The 24,460-nt window shown below is 44.8% G+C and overlaps 1 protein-coding gene across 7 annotated transcripts in view; it reads right to left on the minus strand.

Moving 5' to 3' along the window:
- Nucleotides 1-24,460, minus strand: part of FAM171A1 (family with sequence similarity 171 member A1) — a 147,271-nt gene that overhangs the window by 18,152 nt on the left and 104,659 nt on the right. For 3 of the 7 annotated variants that reach the window (XM_074001116.1, XM_045399622.2, XM_065520344.1), the window contains exons 4-5: nt 24,108-24,266; nt 18,018-18,194 (exon numbers count right to left, since the gene is read on the minus strand). The exons of 2 other annotated variants lie outside the window; for them this stretch is intronic. Coding sequence is in view for 3 of the 5 variants with exons in the window: in XM_045399622.2 (XP_045255557.1) it covers nt 18,018-18,194; nt 24,108-24,266 (336 nt within the window). In the remaining 2 variants the exon portion in view is untranslated. Of the gene's footprint in view, nt 1-18,017; nt 18,195-24,107; nt 24,267-24,460 lie in introns of those variants that run through there. 2 more of the 7 variants (XM_065520343.1, XM_074001118.1) reach the window with 2 other exon arrangements.

A 24,460-nucleotide genomic window follows, 5' to 3' on the forward strand; every position in this document is an offset into this window, starting at 1 on the left:
ATCTGGAGAGAAATTTTGTTAATTACCCACCGAGGCCAATACCCATCTTGCAATTACATGTCAGAAGGGACTGGGTGGGGAGCACACAAGGATTGCGGGTGGCACAGGCATTAGTCCCTTGCATTGGAAAAATCCTCAGAATAAAAGACAGCATAACAGATAATTTACAGAGAATAACTGGGTGTTCTCATAACAGAGAAATTACAAATCTGGAGACATGTGGTAGGACGCTTGCTAAAGAGCTTGTTGACATAGCGATCTTGCTAAGTGCAGGTTCTGATCCAGAGGTCTGGAGGAAAGCCTGAGAAGGCAGTTTTTTATCTTATCTTATCTTATCTTATTTTATTTTATTTTATTTGAGGCAGGTTCTCTCTCTGTCACTCAGGCTGGAGTGCAGTGGTGCAATCACAGCTCACTGCAGCTTCGAACTCCTGGCTCAAATGATCTTCCCACCTCAGCCTCCTGAGTAGCTAGGACCACAGACACATGCCACCATGCCTGGCTAAATTTTTATTTTTTATAGAGATGGGGTCTTCCTATGTTACCTGAGCAGGTCTCAAACTCCTGAGTTCTAGCGATCTTCTTGCCTTGGCTTCTCAAAACACTGGGACTACAGGTGTGAGCCACTGTGCACAGCCCTGAGAACGCAGTTCCAACGAGCTCCAGTGATGCAGGTGCCGTTCATCAGCAGATCTCACTCGGAGTAGCAACGCCTCTCTAAATTATTTGCCCGTTTGTGGGTGTGGCAACTCTGTCAGACAGAATTGTCACACCCACAAAATGCCCTAATGCCATTTCCCACCACGTGGCTGTAGTGCGTTCACTAGGTGGCTAGGGCTTGAAGCAACTTCAGAAATATGTCTGATATACTCAAGAAGGAATCTGGTCACTTGTCAGACTACAGGCCAGGGGTCAGTGCACTCAAATGCCTACAGATGGCTGGACGTGGTTGCTCATGCCGGCAACCTCAGCACTTTGGGAAGCCTAGGTGGAAGAGTCTCTTGTGCCTAGGAGTTTAAGATCAGTCCTGGCAACACAGCAAGACCACATCTCTACAAAAAATAAAAAATTAAAAAATTAGCTGGGCCATGGTCGCAGGTGCCTGTAGTCCCAGCTACTTAGGAGGCGGAGGCAGGAGGGTTGCTTGAGCCCAGGGGCTCGAGGCTGCAGTGAGCCATGGTCATGCCACTACACTCTAGCCTGGGTGACAAAATGAGACCATATCAAAACAACAACAACAACAACAAAAATTTCAAATGACTACAGACGCCATTGTGTCCTTGCCTAGAGGGACGTGTTGCTTAGTGACGTAGCTGGTCCCAAGCTTGAGACCTCTGCACTGACCATTGTTCCTGCCAGGGATGTCCTGTGTCCAAGATAAGCCTACGTTAGGATTCTGGGTGTTGTTAGGATCTCAGCTCAAATATCACTTCTCCAAAGGTTCTGACCAGCTAATGACTCTCTCCACCATCACTCTGCTTAATTGTTTCTCTGCCATCTGAAATAAACTAGCTAATTGTCGGTCTCCTTCTTCTAGAACAACAGCTTTGTAATTATAGGGCCCTTCCCCGGCTTGTTTTGCCATTGTTTTATCCCAAGAGCCTACAACAGAGTAATGTCTGGCACAGAGAAGATGTTCAATAAATATTTGCTGACCGAAGGAACTGTTTGATTTTTTTTTTCCTAAGTGAAGCCAGGAATAGAATTTCATGGGAAATCTTCCCATTTTTAAATGTTGGCAGTAAATTCAAACACAACAAACAAATATCCCCAAACCAACCGTATGGACCAAACAAAACACATCTGGGAACGGGTGGTTGTTCTGCATTCTCAGATCAGCCCATTATTCTATTCAACCACATTAAGTCTTGGCATTGAAGCAGGAATCCACAAAAATCTGATAAACTGGGAAAGGAAGGGGATTTGGAGTCTGAAGAAATCACGTTTTGTGTCTCCCCTTTCCCTAGGACATCCCATGAGTGTGGGAAACAGATGATTCTACTGAGCTAAAGTTCCTTTCTGATAAAGACCGGGGCCCCCCACCTCCAGGGCTGCTTTGGGAATAATGGTGTAAAATGTTGGTTTGTAGGAATACCTGTTTTTCTAATGGATAAGCTCAGCTAAGAACGAATAGATAAAAACTTTTTTTTTTTTTTTGGGCCGGGCGCGGTGGCTCACGCCTGTAATCCCAGCACTTTGGGAAGCTGAGGCGGGCGGATCACGAGGTCAGGAGATCGAGACCATCCTGGCTAACACAGTGAAACCCCGTCTCTACTAAAAATACAAAAAATTATATTGTACATAATATACAATAAGAAATACACAAAAAATTGTAAATGATATACAATAAGAAAATAAGCCAATTAAAAATTGGGCAAGGCCAGGCACAGTGGCTTATGCCTGTGATCCCAGCACTTTGGGAAGCCAAGGTGGGCAGATCATGAGGTCAGGAGTTTGAGTCCAGCCTGGCCAATATGGCGAAACTCCCGTCTCTACTAAAAATACAAAAAGTAGCTGGGTATGGTGGTGCGTGCCTGTAGTCCCAGCTACTCAGGAGGCTGAGGCAGGAGAATGGTGTGAACCCAGGAGGTGGAGCTTGCAGTGAGCCGAGATCGCGAAGGAGGCTCTGTCTCAAAAAGAAAAAACAAAACAACAAAAAAACTTTTTTTTCCTAAAGGATCTAAGTTGTGATCCTATTTGTCTTCCCCTTCAATTTAGGAAAACTTCAAACTGCATACTGGAAATGGCTGGGCTGCAAGATACAACTACACGTACACGGCATACTGCAGGGGCAAGCCAGACGCGTCTGTGGAAGCTTCTAGTGAAGTACATTCTGCACATGCCCGGTGTATTCAGGGTGTGTGTGTACGTGTGTGCATAAAAATAATTTTAAAGGGGTGATTCAAAGGTAGTGGCAAAAAGAACCACGATGGCCTGGCATGGTGGCTCATGCCTGTAATCCCAGCAATTTGGGAGGCCAAGGTGGGTGGATCACGAGGTCAGGAGATCAAGACCATCGTGGCCAACATGGTGAAAAACCATCTCTACTAAAAATACAAAAAGCAGCTGGGCATGGTGGCATGTGCCTATAATCCCAGCTATTCGGGAGGCTGAGGCAGGAGAATGGCTTGAACCAGGGAGTCAGAGGTTGCAGCGAGCTGAGTTCGTGCCACTGCACTCCAGCCTGGTGATAGAGCAAGACTCTGTCTCAAAAAAAAGGAACCATGACATTAAAAATGTGATACATGGCTGGCAGTGTACTAGGTGCTTTATGTAAATGATCACACTTAGGTCTTATACAACCTTGGAAGGGAGATTTTACAGATCTCATATTTGAGGCCAGAAGCATTAGGTCCACAGACATGAGTAATTTCCCAAGGACAGGCCCTCTCCTAACATTTACAGAACTTAAGAAGTTTCAGGCAGGATGAATGCACAAAACTACATTAGAAAGGGAAAAAAAAAAACAAAGTGTTGATCTTCTTTTAAAAAATCACGTGTTAAGTGAGTGCTAATATAAAAGAGATTATAGCTCACACAAAAATATAAAACCAAAACAAACTTACAAAAGAAACAAGAAACAAAGCTACAGTTTCAAAATAAATTTCAAATTAAAAACATCAACTGAATGGTGTACCTGATGACAAATCGTTACCCGTTGAGGGTCGTTGCCCAGGTTCTTGGCGTTTAGAACAAAGAATTGGACAAAACACACAAGCAAGGCAGCCAAAGCAGAGACTTATTTTAAATGAGAGTACCCTGCACAGAGTGGGAGCAGGCTACAGCAAGAGGCTCAGGAGCGTTGGTTACAGAACATTCTGAGGTGTAAATACCCTATAGCAGTTCCATACTGGTTCACTCTAGTAGCCCATAGCAGTCTATTTGGTTACGGGAGGGGAAAAGTAGGCTAGCAACCAGTCTGATCGATTGTGGGAGGTTTTTTTTTCTTTTTTTTTTTTTTTGAGACGGAGTCTTGCTCTGTCGCCCAGGCTGGAGTGCAGTGGCGAGATCTCGGCTCACTGCAAGCTCCGCCTCCCAGGTTCACGCCATTCTCCTGCCTCAGCCTCCCGAGTAGCTGGGACTATAGGCGCCTGCCACCACACCCAGCTAATTTTCTTTTTTTTTTTTTTGTATTTTTAGTAGAGACGGGTTTTCGCCATGTTAGAATGGTCTGGATCTCCTGACCTTGTGATCTGCCTGCCTTGGCCTCCCAAAAGTGCTGGGATTACAGGCGTGAGCCACTGTGCCCGGCTGATCAGAGGGACTTTTCATTTTCGAACTGCCAGGCAGCAACTGCCATGCACAAAAAGGAGAGGTTAAAAAGTAGCCCCTGAGCCGGGTGTGGTGGCCTGTAATCTCAGCAATTTGGGAGGCCGAGGTGGGCCAATTACCTGAGGACAGGAGTTTGAGATTAGCCTGGCCACCATGGCCAAATCCCGTCTCTACTAAAAATACAAAAATTGGCCGGGCGCGGTGGCTCACGTCTGTAATCCCAGCACTTTGGGAGGCCGAGGCGGGTGGATCATGAGGTCAGGAGTTCGAGACCATCCTGGCTAACATGGTGAAACCCCGTCTCTACTAAAATTACAAAAAATTAGCCGGGCGTGGTGGCGTGCGCCTGTAGTCCCAGCTACTTGGGAAGCTGAGGCAGGAGAATGGCGTGAACCCGGGAGGTGGAGCGGAGCTTGCAGTGAGCCGAGATTGTGCCACTGCACTCCAGCCTGGGCGACAGAGCGAGACTCCGTCTCAAAAAAAAAAAAAAAAAAAATTAGCTGGGTAGGTGCCTATAATACCAGCTACTTGAGAGGCTGAGACATGAGAATGGCTTGAACCTGGAGGCAGAGGTTGCAGTGAGCCAAGATTGCGACACTGCACTCCACTGCACTCCAGCCTGGGCGACAGAGTGAGACTCCATCTCAAAAAAAAAAAAAAAAAAATCACACACTGCATGTGGGCTCAATAATAGCAGCGATGATGATGATAAGAGTGGCAAACACATATGGAGCCTTTTCCAAGGGCCAGGCTCTGTGGTAGGCGCACTCTCCATTCACAACAATTCTATAAGGGAGGGGCTGGGGCTATTATGATCCCCATTTTACAGCGGAGAAAACTGAAGCCCAGAGAGGAAAAAGGACTTGCTCAAGACCACACACCGAGTCACCGGAGGAGGAGCCAGCATTCAAGACCGAGCCGTCTCGGTGGCTGGGCTGCACGCGGCCTCTATTCTGTTCACGAATGCTATGAGCTGTGTCTCATTCAGTGCAATATTCACATCTATCAAAAATATTCTACCTTTTAATTACCCACTCAAGTGGAGGCAACTGGAACCAGGTGAGACTTAAAAGTACTGCATTCTGAAATAAAGTGGCTTTACTTTCCTAGTTCTTTTTCATCCAGGTTAATATTAGAATGAGTGTGTTAGATGCTGTCCTTAAAATCCAGGCCAGGCTGGGTGTGGTGGCTCACTACCTGTAATCCCAGCACTTTGGGAGGCTGAGGCAGGAGGATCACTTGAGGCCAGAAGTTCGAGACCACGCTGGCCAACATGGTGATACCCCCATCTCCACTAAAAATACAAAAATATGCTGGGTGTGGTGGCACATTCCTGTAGTCCCAGCTACTCGGGAGGCTGAGGCAGGAGAACTCCTTGAACCTGGGAGGTGGAGTGAGACTCTGACTTGAAAAAAAAAATCCAGGTCAAATAGCAGCAAACTAAGAGGGCCTTGAGGCTCCTGGGTGACAGGGAAAGTCCACAGGAAGACACGAATTTGACACGGATAATCCACAAAGTGAATACTCCGTAAGTGGTGACTAAGAATGAAGTATAAAATAAAACCTCTACAACTCCAAGAGCACAAAAGAGGCTATACTAAGCATGGGAAACTGTAGTTCTACATAAAATGATACATTAAGAGACCTAAGTCCCTAAGAATAGGGTTTTTAAACGGAAGTGCCCCCTGAACCCCATTACACTAGAACTAATGTGATGCTATTATTTTCTGAAAGTTCTCATTTTTGGGGGAGACAAACACAAAAGACTTAATGATTCCTAGGAATGGATTGATCATACAAGATTATTTTTTGAGTTGCTAGGCAACGCTGAAAAACAAATGTCGATGTTCTGAGATCACGGCTTGGTTCTTCTCCCAGGGGCAGGAGCAGCGCTACCCGGCCTTCCTGCTCTCTGTCGGAGAACAGGAGCCGTACAGAGACACTGCGATGCTGAGTCCACAGTGGCAACAGATATCAACTGGCATCTCCAAGGACCAACCACCACTGACGGCCTGGCTGCCAAGATCTTTGGCGAAACAAAGTTTTCACTGAACTGCCATCGCACCCAAACCAGTCCCAGGCTCTCCGTGTTCTTTGCTATCTGTGATCACTTCTATTGCTTTTTTTTGCAGGTACACTGCCCCCTTTTCCCCCTACCGGTCTCATTAAAGCCCCATTCACCCCTAAGGGATTTTGACATCTGGGAAAGTACAGACACTTTTCCTGAGAATTATTTCTTTATTTCTAAGCAATAGTCTTAACTCTGAATATTTCCACTGTAAAGAGGCCTATTTCCAATAACAGCTTTCTTAGGGATATGTTGATATTACCTTAGGTAAGTTGAATTCCTCCTTTGCTGAATGCCCTGAACTATTGCATCTGTTCTTTTTCAAAAAAATAAAAGATGATGCCTAAGGTTCTAAAATCACATCACACATCTACTCACAGACTTGGTAGAGAAATGAACTCCCTTCTTTCATTCTAACGTTTGGGAGCACAGTGCAGTAATGTTTATTCCTATAATCCAATCACTCACCTCAGTATTCCAATCTGGGTTACTTCACCCAGACATGTGGCTTGTGATATATAGAGACAAAGATAAGCTAATATAATAATGATTTCATTGAAGACTATTTTTCAAAGAGCAGATTTAGGTTCGCGGCAAAACTGAACAGACGGTGCAGATATCCCACATAACAGCCCAGACTCAATATCCCCTACCAGAGAGGTGCCTTCGCTACAATTGATGAGCCTGCATTCACATGGCATTATCACCCAAAGCCCATCATTTACATGTTCAATAATACTTTCATTTTCTTCACGTTGCAAACATAATCTTGTGCTGTAAGAACTCCCGCTCTTTGCTGCCCTTCCCCCCCAACTCAATTAAAAACCCAATGAAATGGAAAAACAATCTTAGATCTGTATTTTAAATCACGCTCCACCTTCAAAGGTAAGTTGTCCGTGACTTAGGTAAAAGGACTAGTTAAACGAGCTCATCATAGCCGTAACATTCACCGTCTGAAGTGGAGACAAATCTACTACAGGCCAATTGCGAGTGGGTATTCCTGAGAGCCTGACACGAATGCGTCGCGCATGGTAAGAGGCTGGCTCAGTAACCACCATTTCTATGGCAACCCACACACACTCTCATGCTGTGTTTTGGAGAGGCAGTTAAAACTGGATTCCACGATGTAGCTTCCCTCTTAGAATATGCTTTTATTTCTATCATCTCCTTAGAATGCGAGTATCCAAATCCTATAATCCAGGTTGCCATTAAACAGCAGAAACTTATCAAATACAGGATCCATAAATCTTTATTTATTTATTTTGCCACTTGATGTCCATCGCTTTAAATTCAAACCACTGACCTGGTTTGCTTGTGACCATTCCCCACGGCAACAAGTCAGATGTCAGTCTGACAACCTGTACATCAGACAGCCATCTGCTGCCCCAGTTACAGGATAAAGAAAGGGTAAATGTCTGTAAAATAGAGCTAACATGATCATCTCTTACTGTCCAGAAAGGCTCAGCTAAGAGGTATTTACCCTGACTAACAAAACTTCCTTTGCCAGACACGGGAAGGAAAACTGCTTCTTTCTTTTTTTTTTTTTTTTTTGAGACGGAGTCTCGCTCTGTGGCCCAGGCTGGAGTGCGGTGGCACAATCTCGGCTCACTGCAAGCTCCGCTCTGCCTTCCGGGTTCACGCCATTCTCCTGCCTCAGCTTCCCAAGTAGCTGGGACTACAGGCGACTGCCACCACGCCCGGCTAATTTTTTGTAATTTTAGTAGAGACGGGGTTTCACCATGTTAGCCAGGATGGTCTCGAACTCCTGACCTCGTGATCCACCCGCCTCGGCCTCCCAAAGTTCTGGGATTACAGATGTGAGCCACCGTGCCCGGCTGGAAAACTGCTTCTTTCAAAGGTCAAATTGGTCACTGCACAATACATATTCACTTTATTTATTTATTTATTTATTTATTTATTTATTTATTTCGAGACAGAGTCTCACTCTGTCACCCAGGCTGGAGTGCAATGGTGCAATCCTGGCTCACTGCAACCTCCACCTGCCAGGTTCAAGGGATTCTCAGCCTCAGGAGAAGCTGGGATTACAGGCACCCACCACCACACCCGGCTCCAGCTAATTTTTGTATTTTTAGTAGAGATGGGGTTTCACTGTGTTGGCCAGGCTGGTCTCAAACTCTTGACCTCAAGTGATCTGCCCACCTTGGCCTCTCAAAGTGCTGGGATTACAGGTGTGAGCCACTGTGCCTGGCTACAAATTCATTTTAATTCCTTCTCCTCACATACATCTTGACACCCGGGACACAGAGAGCACAATTAGATCATTACATATTCTGCTGACTCTTTCAGGAAAAGAGATCCACTAAATAGACTGCTTCTTTGCTCTACAAATCACAGTATTTTAACAAAATAGCTTTAACAAAACATGCCAATGTGACAAAAGTCTCGATTCCAGTATGGGTGGAATATCCTTTATCCAAGATGCTTGGGACCAGAAGTGTTTTGGATTTTGGAATATCTGCATGATACTTACCCACTGAACATACTTAATCTGAAAATCCAAAATCCAAAATCCAAAATGCTCCAGTGAGCATTTCCTTTGGGCATGAACTTTGAGTATCATGATGGTCCTTAAAAAGTTTTGGATTTTGGGACATTTCAAACCTTGGATTTTCAGATTTGAGATGCTCAACTTATATACGCAAGCCGTGCTTCTTAAAAAAATTTATTTTAGGCTGGGCGTGGTAGCTCACGCCTGTAATCCCAGCACTTTGGGAGGCCGAGGCAGGCAGATCACTTGAGGCCAGGAGTTGGAGACCAGCCTAGTCAACATGGTGAAACCCCATCTCTACTAAAAATACAAAAATTAGCCTGGTGTGGTGGCACGCACCTGTAGTCCCAGCTAGTTGGGAGGCTGAGGCAAGAGAATCACTTGAACCCAGGAGGCGGAGATTGCAGTGATCTGAGATCATGCTATTGTACTCCAGCCTGGGTGACAGAGCGAGACTCCATCACACACACACACACATACACAAAATCATTTTTATTGAGGGTCCATATAGCAATTAGACAACTCATGCTGTTGTAACATACTAAACACATTCAACGTTATTTGTATTCTAAGATGGTGTTAATCTAGTTGATCACCTTCTAATGAATATATAGGTTGAAATATGAAGATGCCAGTTTCAAGAATGGGAAATTATTTGCCTGTTCCAAAAGAAAAAAATTAAAAGACAACTGTGATAAATGGCAGCATCAAAAATTGATCCCACTCTCACGGGGTTTGAAAGGGAGCATCTCTAGGTCTCTCTCCTAAGAGTAAACTTTCAATTTCCTGGCAGTCAAGGATTAAAGAGTGTGAGTTAGAGTTAAAACACAGATATACTGATTTAGTGTTAAAACATGATTTTGAGGCAGGGTGGTGGCTCACAGTCATTGTAATCCCAGTGACTTGGGAGGCTGAGTTGGGAGGATCACTTGAGGGCAGGAGTCTGAGACCAGTTTGGCCAACACTGCAAGACCCTGTCTCCACAAAAAAAGAAATTTACAAATTAGCTAGGCATGGTGGTGCACACCTGTCATCCCAGCTACTCAGGAAGCTGAGGTAGGAGGATTTCCTGAACCCAGGAGTTCCAGCTCCGATTGTACCATTGCACTGCAGCCTGGGTGACAGAGCAGGACCCCTTCTTTAAACAAACACAAACAAACAAAAGCTACCACGTGATTGTACCATTTGAACAGAAGTCCCATCGAACCATAAAATAATTTCATCTTTCTTTACAGAGTTTGAGGTCTGGCCCTACAATGAAGGTGCTGTCACTCTGAGCATCAATTGTCAACCCTGGCAAAATATAGGGGGGCTGTCACCTAACAGGAAATATGGAAGTTATGGCTGTCAACCCTGGCAAAATACAGGGGGGCAGTCACCTAACAGGAAATATGGAAGTTATGGCTGTCTGGGCACCCCAGTTTGCTCCTGTAGAGTGTGGAATACACTGGCACTGTAATATTAGAATGGAAAGAACGTTCTTTTGGAAGGCATTTAGACAAGAGGTCACAATTTTTTGTTTTTTTTTCCTGGAAGAGGCCAGATAGTAAATATTTTTGGTTTGTGGGGATATAAGTTTCTGTTGCAATGATTCAACCCTGCGTTGTAGTGCAAAAGCACGCACAGACAATATGCCAGCAGACGGGCCTGGCAGGGTTCCAGTGAAACTTTATTTAGGGATGCTTACATATGAATTTCATATAATTTTCATGTGGCATGAGATATTCCTCTTCTTTTGATTCTTTATTTCCCCCATATTTATTGACGTACAGTTGAAAAGCAAACATTTTATATACTTAAGCTGTCTAACCTGATGTTTTGATACATACATCAAGCTAATTAACATATCCATCACTTTACAATTACCATTGTTTTTTCATCATCTTTCTCTCGGTGGTGAGAATGCTTTGAATCTACCCTCTTAGTAAATTTTAAGTATACGATACAGTCCTATTAACAACAGTTAGCAGGCTTTGCCTTAAGTCTCTGGAGCTTAATTATCCTGCAGAACTAAAACTTTGCACCCCTTGATCAACATTCCCCCATTTGATTCTTTTCTTCAATCATTTAAAAATGTAAAAATGATTCTTCGCTTTTAGGCCACAGTTGGCCAAACCCAATTTAGATGAAAAATTATTAATAGATTCACAAGTTGCTATCTGTGCTATTTCTGGCTGTTAAACAATTTGGAATTGGCAATTATTTTGATTTACCTCAACAATAGATAATTTAAAGTATTAAACAATTTGAGGTGATTGATTACCGTAATCATAAACAGCAACTAATTATTAAATTGTTTTATGTGCTTAAGATGTGTTGGCATATTCCCCATTTTTTTCCTGATCTAATACCGTCTTTAGAATTTTTTATTTAACTAAAATATTTTAATTTCTACTTAATAGTATAATTAAATGTAATAGCAACAAAAGTCTTAGGAAATATGCAGGTTTCTATTGAGTTTAATAAGTGAAAAAACATATGGTTTCTTTGAAATGTCCATCTTATCTTAAAGTTTTCAGAAAACATATTTTAATTCATTTGGTTATTTTTGAATGACTATCCACAAATGTTGGCTTTTTTCTGCATACATGCAATCTGTTACAACCAAGAATTTGGCAGTTACGTTTTTCACAGTAAATGCTAAGTTAAAAAGACCATTTAGGCCGGGCACGTTGGCTCACGCCTACAATTCCAGCCCTTTGGGAGGCTGAAATGGATCACTTGAGGCCAGGAATTTGAGACCAGCCTGGGCAACATGGTGAGAACTTGTCTTTACAGAAAATAAACAATAAAAAAATTAGCCAGGTGTGGTGGTGTGTGCCTGTAGTCCCAGGTACTCAGGGGGCTGGGGTGGGAGGATTGCTTTAGGCTGAGAGGTCGAGGCTGCAGTGATCTGTGACTGCACCACTGCACTCCAGTATGGCTGACAGTGTAAGACTCCGTTTCAAAAAAAAAAAAAAAAAGGTGGAAATAGGTCAACTACACAATGAAGATTCCCAATGTACCATCATGGGTAGTTTTTCTAGAGAGGAAACAGAGAATGGGCTAACTTATACTTCAGAGGCTTCCTAACAATGCACACACCTCTGTCTTCACCAATTTCTGTATTGTATTCATTTCCTATTGCTGCTATAAAAAATTACCACAAGTATAGTGTCTTAAAACAGCACAGATTGACTTTCCTATATTCCTGGAGGTCAGAGGTCCAAAACCAGTTTCTCTGGTCTCAAGTCAAGGAGTCCACAGAGCCGGTTCCTCCTGGAGGCTCAGAAGGGAGAATCTCTTCCTTGCTGATTTTGGCTTCCAGTGGCTGCCTGTATTCCTTGGCTTGGATCCCCTTCCCGCATTTCCAAAGTTCATGGCTCCAGCCTGTGCTCCCATCATCACTCTGCTGTCTCCTCCTCTGATTCTGGCTCCTCTTGCATCCTACTCATAAGAGCCCTTGTGATGGCCGTGGGCCCAACCAGAAAATCAATGAGAATCCCCCCATCTCCAGATTCTTCGTCACTTCCACCAAGTCCCTTGACCACATAAGGTAATATCCACAGGGCCCAGAGATGAGGATGTAGAGATCTTTCCATCTGCCATGGACATCAAAAACTTCTTTACGTAAGTTTGTTGTTTGTGAACTGTATATAAAGTCCCCCGAGGAAAGCAAGGATGCTGCTTTTATACACCTGTGCCATATCGTTACAGTGCACACGACCCACACAGGAATCCCTAGGGACAGCTTCCTTATATTAGGAGCCCCAGCCTCCACATTCAAATACACTCACTAAAAAAGAGAAGGCAAAAACGAGGAGAAAATAAACAGCAGGGATGGAGGCTCCAAGATTAAAAAAAAAAAATCCAATAGAACTATCCTCCCTCTAAACAAGAGCTTAAAGCATCATCCTTCTATAACGTGTATATCTACTTATATACATAAAGGTAACTTCTATGTATACAGTCAACTTAAGTACAGATGCTATATCAAAGTATCTTAAATTGCCTTTTAAAGATACCTAAATTGGTTAGACATGGTAGCTCATGCCTGTCATCCCAGGACTGAGGGAAGCAGAGGCGGGTGGATCACTTGAGCCCAGGAGTTCAAGACCAGCCTAGGCAACTAGTGAAACCCCATCTCTATTAAAAAAATACAAAAATTAGCCCGGGGTGGTGGTGGGAGCCTGTAATCCCAACTACTTGGGAGGCTGAAGCACTAGAATCGCTTGAACCTGGAAGATGGAGGTTGTAGTGAGCTGAGATCTTGCCACCACATGCCAGCTTGGATGACAGAGTGAGACTCCATCTCAAAAAACCCCCCAAAATTAGCTGGGCATGGTGACCACCCTTGTAGTCCCAGCTATTCAGGGGACTGAGGTGGGAGTATTGCTTCAGCTCTTGAGATCGAGACTGTAGTGAGCTATGACCACACCATTGCACTCTAGCCTGGGTGACAGAGGGAGACCTTGTCTCTGAAAAACAAAAGAAAGCAAAAAAGCCCTAAAATTATTCTCATGTGATTCAACCATTCGACAGACATTTTAGTTGGGTACCTAGCATTATGCCCGAAACTGTTCTTGATCACAAACATTCAAAGATAAATAGACTTGGTGAGGGCACAAGGAGTAACTGGTACCCGTGTAGACTTGGCGAGGGCGCAGGGAGTAACTGGTACCAGCACAGACTCGGTGAGGGTGCAGGGAGTGACCAGTACCCACACAGACTCAGGGAGGGCACAGGGAGTAACAGGTACCTGCACAGACTCAGGGAGGGCACAGGGAGTAACTGGCACCCACATACCATGCCGTTCCAGCTGCTAGGACCACTGCAGCGTGCACAACGTGCTCAGGATGAGGCCGGGGAGGGGACCGGAAAGGATCGGCTGTGCTCGTGAAAGTGACAAACTGTCATTTACTTTTGTGATGACTAATTTTGTCTGACAACCTGGCTAGGCCACAGTCCCCAGAAATGTGGCCAAATATGTCTGGATGTTACTAGGGAGATACTTGGTTTAGAAGAGATAAACTTTTCAACCAGTTGACTTTGCTTTTTTCTTTCTTTACTTCTTTTTTTTTGAGATGGTGTCTCACTCTGTTGTCCAAGCTGGAGTGCGGGGACGCGATCTCGGCCCACTGCAACCTCCGTATCCCGGCTTTAAGTGATTCTTCTGCCTCAGCCTCTGGAGTAGCTGGGATTATAGGCATGCACCACCACACCCAGTTAATTTTTTGTATTTTTAGTAGAGATGGGGGTTTCACCATATTGGCTAGGCTGGTCTCAAACTCTTGACCTCATGTGATCTGCCTGCCTTGGCCTCCCAAAGTGCTGGTATTACAGGCATGAGCCACAGTGCCCGGCCCAATCAGTTGACTTTGAGTGAAGCAGATCACTCTCCACAGTGAGGGAGGGCCTCATCTCATCAGTTGAGATGAGGCCTCCTGGAAGCCCAGCGTACCTGCCAGCCTACCTTGCAATTTTGGACTTGCCAGCCTTCCCAATTGTGTGAGCCAATTCCTTAAAATCAATCTCTCTCTCCAAATACATATATATATATATCTATCTCCTATTGGCTCTGTTTCTTTAGAGAATCCTAATACACTCATTGTAACAACAGTGGGTACTATCATAATTGCCATTTCACAGTGGAAGAAACTAGACCAGAAAGGTTAAGGAACTTGGCCAGGGCCACAGAGCCAGTGGGTGGCAGAGCTGGCATTCCACACCACTGTGTCCCCCAGATTCCCTGCTCTCACCCACACTCTCCACTGCTTCTCAGTGCATTGACCTGGGTGTGCTTGAGCGCCCCCTGGGAGGGCTAATGGGGACAGGCAGAATATACAAGGGGGTGTGTATTCATCTCTCTTACAAATGCAAATAGAGGTAAGTAATTTGCCCAACGTGGGACTCACAGTTTTATAAGCAGCAGAACCTAGGTTTTCAGGAAACAAAACACAAGCTCTTTCCATTCTCTTGTCCACTTTCTCTGTGTTTTTCTTTATCCATTTTCTTCCTCCCTTTAGATTTCTGACATTCTTCAGAGACTCTTAGTCACACATTCCTCAGCCTACTCCCTCCTGGAGGCCCAGTGTACCTCAGGTCCCCACCATGACCTTGATGCCCCCCAAATTATCAGGCTCGCAGAGAACACACACCATCAATAAAGGGCCCATCTCATTTGGTGCAGGATATGTGAACAGACAGCATCACAATCCACTTAACAATGTCAAGCTTACTACGGCTGGTAAAATCAATGCATTCCACACAAATAATTACAGAGTCTCTATTAATTATTTGGAAAGTAAAAATAAGACCGAACAAAAATCCCCTCCAAAAGCCCAAAAGACGTTTCTTTTCAAATATAATTCCTAGAACTCTGTTTTAACTGATTCAAGGAATTAGGTATCTTTGAAAATACACAGACATCAAAAATCTCCCAATTATCTTCATGCATGGTCTAACAGTTTTCAATTCTGAACTGGGTTATTTGAAAACTGATATTTTCTTTTTTTGAGACAGAGTCTTGCTCTGTCACCCAGGCTGGAGTGCAGTGATGCGATCTCGGCTCACTGCAACCTCTGCCTCCCAGGTTCAAGGGATCCTCTACCTCAGCCTCCCAAGTAGCTGGGATTATGGGCACGCACCACCACACCTGGCTAATTTTTTTGTATTTTTAGTAGAGATGGGGTCTCACCATGTTGGCCAGGCTGGTCTCAAACTCCTGACCTCAAGTGATCTGCCTGCCTCGCCTCCCAAAGTGCTGGGATTACAGGTGTGAGCCACCATGCCCGGCAGAAAATTGGTATTTTCAAGCTTGACTTTCAGGGCACTAGGAAGCAAAGGGGGATAACAGCCCCCATGCTGCCAAGACCCTCAGCCCAAGCGCATGCTCCTGGGCTGGTATCATGAGTGGAAACCAATACAACTGTCTGGAGGGAAATCTGGAAATACGTTTTAAGTTTTAGAATTTTGTACATTTTGTAACTCAGCAATTCTTCTAAAAAGTCATCCTAAGGAAATAATCAAAGCTGTGCATGAAGATTTAGCTACAAAGATATTTTCTACAACACTGGTTAGAATAACAACTTTTTTTTCTTTTTTTCTTTTAGATGGAGTTTTGGTCTTGTTGCCCAGGCTGGAGTGCAATGGCACGATCTCGGCTCACCGCAACCTCCGCCTCCTGGGTTCAAGCGATTTTCCTGCCTCAGCCTCCCAAGTAGCTGAGACTACAGGCGTGAGCCACCATGCCCAGCTAATTTTTGTATTTTTAGTAGAGATGGGGTTTCATCATCTTGGCCAGGCTGGTCTCGAACTCCTGACCTCATGATCCACCCGCGTCTCCCTCCCGAAGTGCTGGGATTACAGGCGTGAGCCACCACGCCTGGCCAATAACATTTTTTGTAATTGCAGGGGACTGATGAACCAAAGTGAAGTATGATATATCCACAGGATGGAATACTATGGACTTATGAAAATTGATATGGCAGAATAATGATGCTATGGAAAGATGTTCATGCTATACAATTGTATTTTCATATATGTATTATTGAGTGAGTGAGTGAGTGAGTGAGTGAGTGAGTTGTCTTGCTCTGTTGCCAAGGAGGTGCAGCGGCCTGATCATAGCATCACAACTCACTGTGACTTTGAATTCCTGGGGTCAGGCAATCTTCCTGCCTCAGCCTCCCAAAGTGTTAGAATTTCAGGTGGGAGCCACTGCACCCAAACAGTACCCAGCACATGATCTCATTTCTGCTAAATATGCTTTGTAGAAGGCAACCTCTCAGCCAGCCAGCACCAAGTGACCCCTACCTCCTGGTATTCACCCGCCTGTATAGTCTACTCTCAGTGCTGGTCTATACCAGTGTGCGTCAGTGTGACCAACAGCCTACGGAAAGAAATGATGGTATGCTGCTTTTGAGATTAGGTTACAAAAGACTATGGCCTCATTCTGGGCACTTGGCCTTTTAAATTACTATATCTGTATGTATGTATGTATGTATGTATGTATGTATGTATGTATGTATTTTTGAGACAGAGTCTTGCTCTGTAACCCAGGCTGGAGTGAAGTGGTGCGATCTTGGCTCACTGCAGCCTCCACCTCCTGGGTTCAATTGATTCTTCTGCCTCAGCCTCCTGAGAAGCTGGGATTACCGGTACCCGCTGCCACACCTGGCTCCGCAGCATTTTGTATTTTTAGTAGAGATGGGGTTTTGCCATGTTGGCCAGGCTGGTCTTAGACTCCTGGCCTCAAGTGATCGACCCGCCTCAGTCTCCCAAAGTGCTGGGATTGCAGGTGTGAGCCACCACACCTGGCCTACTATATCATTTTTATTTACTCTTGGATCATTTGCTCAGGGGAAAGCAAACTGCTGTGTAGTAAGCAGCTCTACGGAGGGGCTCGCGTGGTAAGGAGATAAGGCCTCTGGTCAACAGCCGGCAAGGAAGTGAGGCCTGCCTTCAGCCGTGTGAGTCACACTCACTAGTCCTAGCTGAACCTTGCTGGAGATGACCACAGCCTTGAGTCACAGCTTGATAGCCGCCTTGTAAGAGACTCTTAGCCCTACCACCCAGCTCAGCAGTACCTGGATTCCTGACCCCCAGAAACTCTGAGGTACTGGAGCTCACTGTTGTTTTAAGTGGCTAACTTTTAGGGTGGTGTGTGACACAGCAGTTGATAACTAATACCTACGTGCACTGTGAAAGCCCTAGAAGGACAGAATTCAAGGTATATTAGTGGTTTTCTCTAGATGGTAAGACTTATGGGTACTTTTTATTTTCTTTGTTTTGTACAGTTTTGGCAAATGTTTGTCCTTTTTCAGAAACCAGGAAAAAAAAAAAAATACCACACATGACCAAGAGCAACCATATGACCTTCTGATGAATAAAAGGATGAAGATTAGGAGAGCCAGTTTTAGCTCTAATAATGTTTACAGATTCTTTACGAGTAAATTAGGTTAAATGTGCAAAACAAAAACAAATAAGAAAACAAACAAAAAATGAGTTCCCGAGAGAGGGCCTGAACGGCACGGGAAGGGTGCCGTCCCCACGAGAAACCACACAATGCAATGTGAGCAGCGGCATTCACTGACTTCAAGGAAAGGAGACTTCCATGAGCTTCTTAGAAGGAAAACCAAACAGTAACGAAGCCATCTGGTAGCCGATCGTCGGCACAGAACTCTTGCTTACCCAGCTTCTGGTCAAACCGCCACGCCGCGACATAGGCATTGTGCCTCAGGCTGCTCTGCGTGGCCAGGGGCACAGTGACATAGATGGGACCATCCACCAGCACCGGCGTTCCATTACTGCTCAGCAAGTGGACACTGACGGCTGTGACTGGGGTCAGGTCATGCCTGGTGCTGTTTCCTAGAAGGAAGAGGCATTTTCCATCATTTGCATGCAAAGTACCCACGTGGGCTGTGGAAACCTTTGCAAAAAAAATAAGTCGCAGCTACCATTTACAGAGTACAGCACCACCTATGTGCCAGGGACCGCATTAAGCACTTTACATACATAATCCTCACCACAACCCAGTTAGGCAGGTAAAATCATCACTTTACACATAAAGAAACAGGCTCAGACAGAGTAGTAATGGTAGGTGGCCTAAGGGCATACACTCAGTAGGGGCTGAGCTGGAATCTAGGCTCAGGTTTGTTTTTTTTGTTTTGTTTTTTGAGATGAAGTCTCGTTCTTTTGCCCAGGCTGGAGTGTAATGGCACAATCTCAACTCACTGTAACCTCCACCTCCTGTTCAAGCGATCCTCCTGCCTCAGCCTCCCAAGTAGCTGGGATTACAGGTGTCTGCCACCCTGACGGATAATTTTTGTATTTTTAGTAAAGATGGGGTTTTGCCATATTGACCAGGCTGGTCTTGAACTCCTGACCTCAGGTGATCCGCCCACCTTGGCAATCACAGGCCTGTGCTGGGATTACAGACTTGACCCACTGTGCCTGGCCAGGTTTGCTATTTTTCATTACTGTGTTTTGCTTTCAAAAATGATCTCAAAAGACAAGGTTTTTTCTATAACGTGAGACAAAGGTGTAAGTGGAAATCGCCGGAAGTAACTTTTACACAAAGTGAGCCCCAGGCACATGTTAATTACTTGGCAGATAACCTCAATAAAACCAAATGTTTTAGAGTAGAGGCTGCTTTTTATTAATATAGCAAATTTCTTCAAAGATTGCTTCAAAAATACTAACTTCTGCTAAAAAGTATGGTACTGAGGACTGGACTTGAAATATTTATGAGTTATTTTAGTTGCCATTGTTATTTTGGTCTGTTTAAAAGGACCTCAATACACCAATTACTCTCCATTAAAGGTCTTTGGTCCAGGCCAAAGCATTAATGACTGCCTACAGATAAATGAGATAATGCTTATGAGACCGATATATTTATGCACTCAAGCAATCCATTTTACATTTTCCTCTAGTGAAATACAATATCCCACAAAATACGTTCTGTCATAATTTTACATCTTTCTTTGAGCAGAATAACAAAAACACAGTGATAAAAAACTTAAGCTGCATTAGAATACAATCTATAGGATAATTTTTATTTTTTATTCAGTTACTTATATACTTACCTATCTACCAACCTGAGCTAATGTAAACCTCCAATCTGGTCTACATTTAAACATTTAAAGCAAACCTAGTGAATTTAAGAGTCTCAGCAACAAATTACAGCTAAATCCTTCATACAGCAATTTCTACACAGCTAATGCCACTCTACCTTTTATCATTCATACCCATCTCTGTTTTTTAATGAAGGCAAAGGTGTGGGAATGGAGATTTCATGGAAAGATCCAAGTTGGAATCTGAGATCCAAGTTTTGAAATCTTTTAGTCTGGTTATGTCATTTTACGGTAAAAAAACAACCAACAAAGCTCAGAATTTACCATGTTTGTGGTCCAAAGATTTTGTGTCTTGAAACATAAATGTGCCAGCGGCTCAAAGTTGATACAGAAGCAAGGCCAGGTCTACAATTTACCGCTCTAGGTTCTGTTAGACCCTCTCGAGAAGATGGAACTTACAACTACAGAAATGCTGGCCAGGCGCGGTGGCGCATGCCTGTAATCCTGGCACTTTGGCAGGCCGAGGAGGGTTGCTTGAGCCCAGGAGTTCAAGAACAGCTTGGGCAACATAGTGAAACCCCGTTTCTACAAAAAAATACAAAAAATTAGCTGGGCATGGTGGTGCATGCCTACAGTTCCAGCTACTGAGGAGGCTGAAGTCTGAGGATCACTTGAGCCTGGGAAGTGAAGGCTGCAGTGAGCTATGATCACACCACTGCAATCCAGCCTGGGTGACAGAGTGAGACCCTGTCTCAAAACAAAACCAAACCACACACACAAAAAGAGAAACTACAGAGACATTAAATAGCTTACTAGACAGTATAAACACCTGAGAGAAAATGTTTTCCATCAGGGAGTGCTGTTTTCTTTCATCAAACTCTAGGCAGCATGTCCCAGTAGGCAGGTAGCAGGTAGGTAGAGGAAAAAAGCCCTAGAAATGGTGTCACCCTTCTCCTCCCTCATCACCTTTCAACTCTCCCTTCCTGCACATTCCCAGTCCAGGAAGAAGGAGTCCCAGTACCAGATCTGCCACTCACTGCCTATGTCACCTCCAAAAGTGACTTCGTTCCTCTGGGGTCTGTTTTTCTTACCTTCAGAACTAAGGAGGGTAGACTAGATGCCTTCCTGCATCTATGGAAGTAAGTATACTCAGCCTGAAACATTCAGAAGTAATAGAGCACTGCAGAAACGAGCAAATTAATGGACAGCAATGTGCATTAGGTTCATGGAATTTCATGTCCCTTTAATGTCCTCTAGCTGTCTTAAGACATTGTGGGGAATTAGATCTGCTTTCTTGAGGCCTCTTTCCTTCCTCAGGGCTCCATTAAATGCCTGCTTCTCTGTGCCTTCTGAATGACTCTCCCTCTATGTACCCATGTTGTTTATTCTGCAACTTTTTTTTTTTTTTTGAGACACAGTCTCGCTCTGTCACCCAGGGTGGAGTGCAGTGGTGCAATCTTGGCTCATTGCAGCCTCCGCCTTTTCAGTTCAAGCAATTTTTCTGCTTCAGCCTCCTGAGTAGCTGGGACTATAGGCACACGCCACCATGCCTGGCTAATTTTTTTTTTCTTTTTTTGTATTTTTAGTAGAGATGAGGTTGGTCAGGCTGGTCTTGAACTCCTGACCTCAAGTGATCCACCCACCTCGGCCTCCCAAAATGCTGGGATTACAGGCGTGAGCCATCGCGCCCGGCTGATTCTGCAACAATTCACATTTTGAAGGGCTGAACTATTTTCCGTCTCTTTGTTAACGAAACTCCAATTTTACACAGAATACTGAGTTCTATATAGAAAGTGGCTTTCCTTCCTGTTCCACCTGGATGTTGCCTGGCTCCCTTTAAGTCTGCATAAAGACAAGCAGGTGGCAGCCAAATGCAGCGGAATCGTGTTGCGGGGTGGAATACCACTGGCCCAAGCGAGGAGAGGAGCTGTATCACCTTGGGTCATCCACCTGGTCACTTGCCACGTGACAGGTTCTGTTCCGCTGACATTTAAGGTTCTGTTAGGCTCTGTATTCTACCAACTTTGTGGAATTGCAGGAAAAGTCTGCACTTGTCATTTTATTGACTCCTCTCTGTCTTCCTGGAGTTATTAGTGAAAGCAATTTTTGTAAAACCCCTTGGGAACACCACAGAACATTCTGTGCTTTCTCAGCAGCCGGGGGAAGAGTGCAATGCTCTCTGGTGAGAGGAGGGGGTCCCCAGGAGCTAGAAAGAGAAGATGCTTCTCTACTTACAACTCTCGATCCACCCTCTAAACTAAACACCACAGCCTTCATGGTACCCCCAGAAAACAGCCCTTCGGAGCCTTTTCCAGTCTCTTCCGCAGCCTGTTTCTATCCACCTTCACTGAACTCTGGTTATGACTCTAGTCATTTCCTGGATCTTCAGGAGATGAACTTGTGTCATCTCCCAAAGACACATCTGGTCCAGGCACGCTCTCTTTAGGCTGTGAGCTCTTAGACGCCTTTAGTAAAACAGGAGGTAAATGACTGTGGGCAAAAGACAAGCTGTGGGCAAACTGACCCTGGGGGCCGGCACAGAGCTGGTGAGTTACTGAGGTGCCTGTGCTCAAGGGAGCCCAGGTTCCAAGTCCCCGAGGGTGCCTGTGAATTCACTATGGGTGGATGCCTTCGCTGCTAGGTCTCTGAGAAATCCTAGCCATTTCTAGGTCAAGTCATTCATTCTTTCCATGGAAGAGAAGTTTCATGTCACCTTGCAAAGCCCTCTCTCTTCCCTCTGAAATCACGGAATGATTTTAAAATAAAACAAACTCCTCTAAAATCGATAGTTCTGTCTTTGTGTTCTTTTTCCCCCTTTTCTCAGACTGCCTAATTTATTCAAGAGCTACTGGAAGTGGGACACAGAAAAAAATTAATGAGTCCCAAGCACGGAGGCTGTCCCTCCAAGTCAGCGTTTTGTGGATCCTGCACCATTTTGTCCAGGAGGCTGGTAGCTGGTTATGATATTTTAAACCTTTGTTGTTTTTTGTTTGTTTGTTTGTTTTTGAGACAGAGTCTAGATCTGTTGCCCAGGCTGGAGGGCAGTGGCACGATCTCAGCTCACTGCAACCTCCACCTCCCAGGTTCAAGCGATTCTCCTGCCTCAGCTTCCCGAGTAGCTGGGACTACAGGCACCTGCCACCAGGCCCAGCTAATTTTTGTATTTTTAGCAGACGCAGCATTTCATCATGTTGGCCAGGCTGGTCTCAAACTCCTGACCTCAAATGATCCATCCACCTTGGCCTCCCAAAGTGCTGGGATTACAGGCATGAGCCACCGCACCTAGCCTTAAACCACTTCTTCATGCTCCCCAAAACAAGACTTTTCTCCCAGACTGGCACATTTCAAGTAATAGTCAACATTTTTTTCCTAATAATGTTTACTTAACATGACAGCTATGCCATCTTTCTGATGACAAAGTACCGACATATTTGCTGACATGTTAATCACATCCTCATCAGCACACAAAAATTAAAGGAGAAACATTCTGGAAAACAGAGGGAAGAAAAATGAGTAACAAATCACCAGGTTGCCTTTATGTCTAACCAGAAACTTATTAACATGCTACAAAATGGATCAAATATTTCAGGTTTAAAAGCTTTTTCAGAATAATCAGTTTATGTAAAGTACTGGAAAATTAAGTGAAATTCAATCCAAGTATCCCTGGGAAATGCAGTAAGTTACTCACCTAGCAGAATGGAACTCAGAACGGCCTTTGATTTAAAATTTTAATGCTGTGATTAGTCGAAAGTGTGGTGGAAAGGAAAGCAGGGTAGACAAGAAAATAATTCAGGACTCCAGAATCCTGACACCTCTTCCACCAGGAGGACTGGGGACCACTCCAGTGCGAAGGGGTCCAGAGAATGGTGCAGTTGGACATAATCAGAGGTGGAAGGTACCTGTCAAGCGTCTTTCTCCGATAAAGAATTATCACCTATTTTCTGGTGGACGGCTTTTAGTTTCTCTGATCTTTTAGCTGTGGCATACCAGAAGAGTGATACTGACCCAGCTGACTTAGAGACCTGCCAGGGGAGGGTGGATTCCAAAGCAAATTCAAAGCCTGGCCACTCTATGCCCAGTTGAGGGCAGAGAGAGCAAGTGCAGAGAAAGAAGCGACGTGGGAAAGAGCTGGGTGGGCATAGATGGCAGAGGGAGGAGGCTCCCATCCTAAGTGGCCCCCATGCTGGTGGGGCACGGAGCCAAGGTATGCCTGTCTCTGAGTTGGACCAAGCGCCACCTCTTCCCCTCCTGGCTGTAGCATGGGTGAGTGGGGTGGTGTGTCTCTACCAGCCCCACCCACCCACAGGCTACCCTCTCAAATGGGGGCTTGTGGCATGAGGCAGAGGGCAGCTGGGCCAAAACCCTTAACTCTGATTTTACACTTAAAAAAAAAATTGCAAATTCAATGACAAGAATTTCTCTGAATTGAATATACTTAGTCCACCAAAGGAGAGCTCAGAGAAGGTGCTTAAGGCAATTGGTAACAGCAGAAAAGCTCGAGGAGACCAACGCGCTAACATGTAATTCTGCAGGGCTTGTACCGATGGAACACAGTTGCAATGCACTTGAACTTGTACCAAGAATTCCCCTTCCGCAACTTCAGCGCCTTTCTCCCACGTAGTGCTGCAACTTCCAATCATACCTAAAATCCACATGTAAAGACGGAAACACAGAAACTCCCACTGAAAAGAGAAAAGACTCCAATTACCTGTTCCATTTCCGTCTAATCCTCGCAAATAAGGAAAACTGTCCACCTCCGAGGGGGAGCTGGCGGCCGTGAGAAACGCGGTCAGGTCACTGTAGCTGGTGTTCTCCGGCAACCTCAGAGCCCTTCTCTGGAAATGAACGCGAGGCTGTGGCCGGGCACCTGCAGAGATTAACCTCTGAGTTACCTCCCCCAGGAGCAGTTTCTGTTTTTAGAAAATGCAAAACCAGGAAGTGCCTCTCCAAGGTTTCAGCACGCCTCCCCCACCCTGCTCCCTCTCACAAGGCCTCCCTTCCCCCATTCATGCAGGACGCAGAGATGTGACAACATGCTATTATGGGGAGAGAAATAATAGC

This window comes from Macaca fascicularis, chromosome 9, assembly GCF_037993035.2.
Source record: "Macaca fascicularis isolate 582-1 chromosome 9, T2T-MFA8v1.1".
Taxonomy (NCBI): Eukaryota; Metazoa; Chordata; class Mammalia; order Primates; family Cercopithecidae; genus Macaca; species Macaca fascicularis.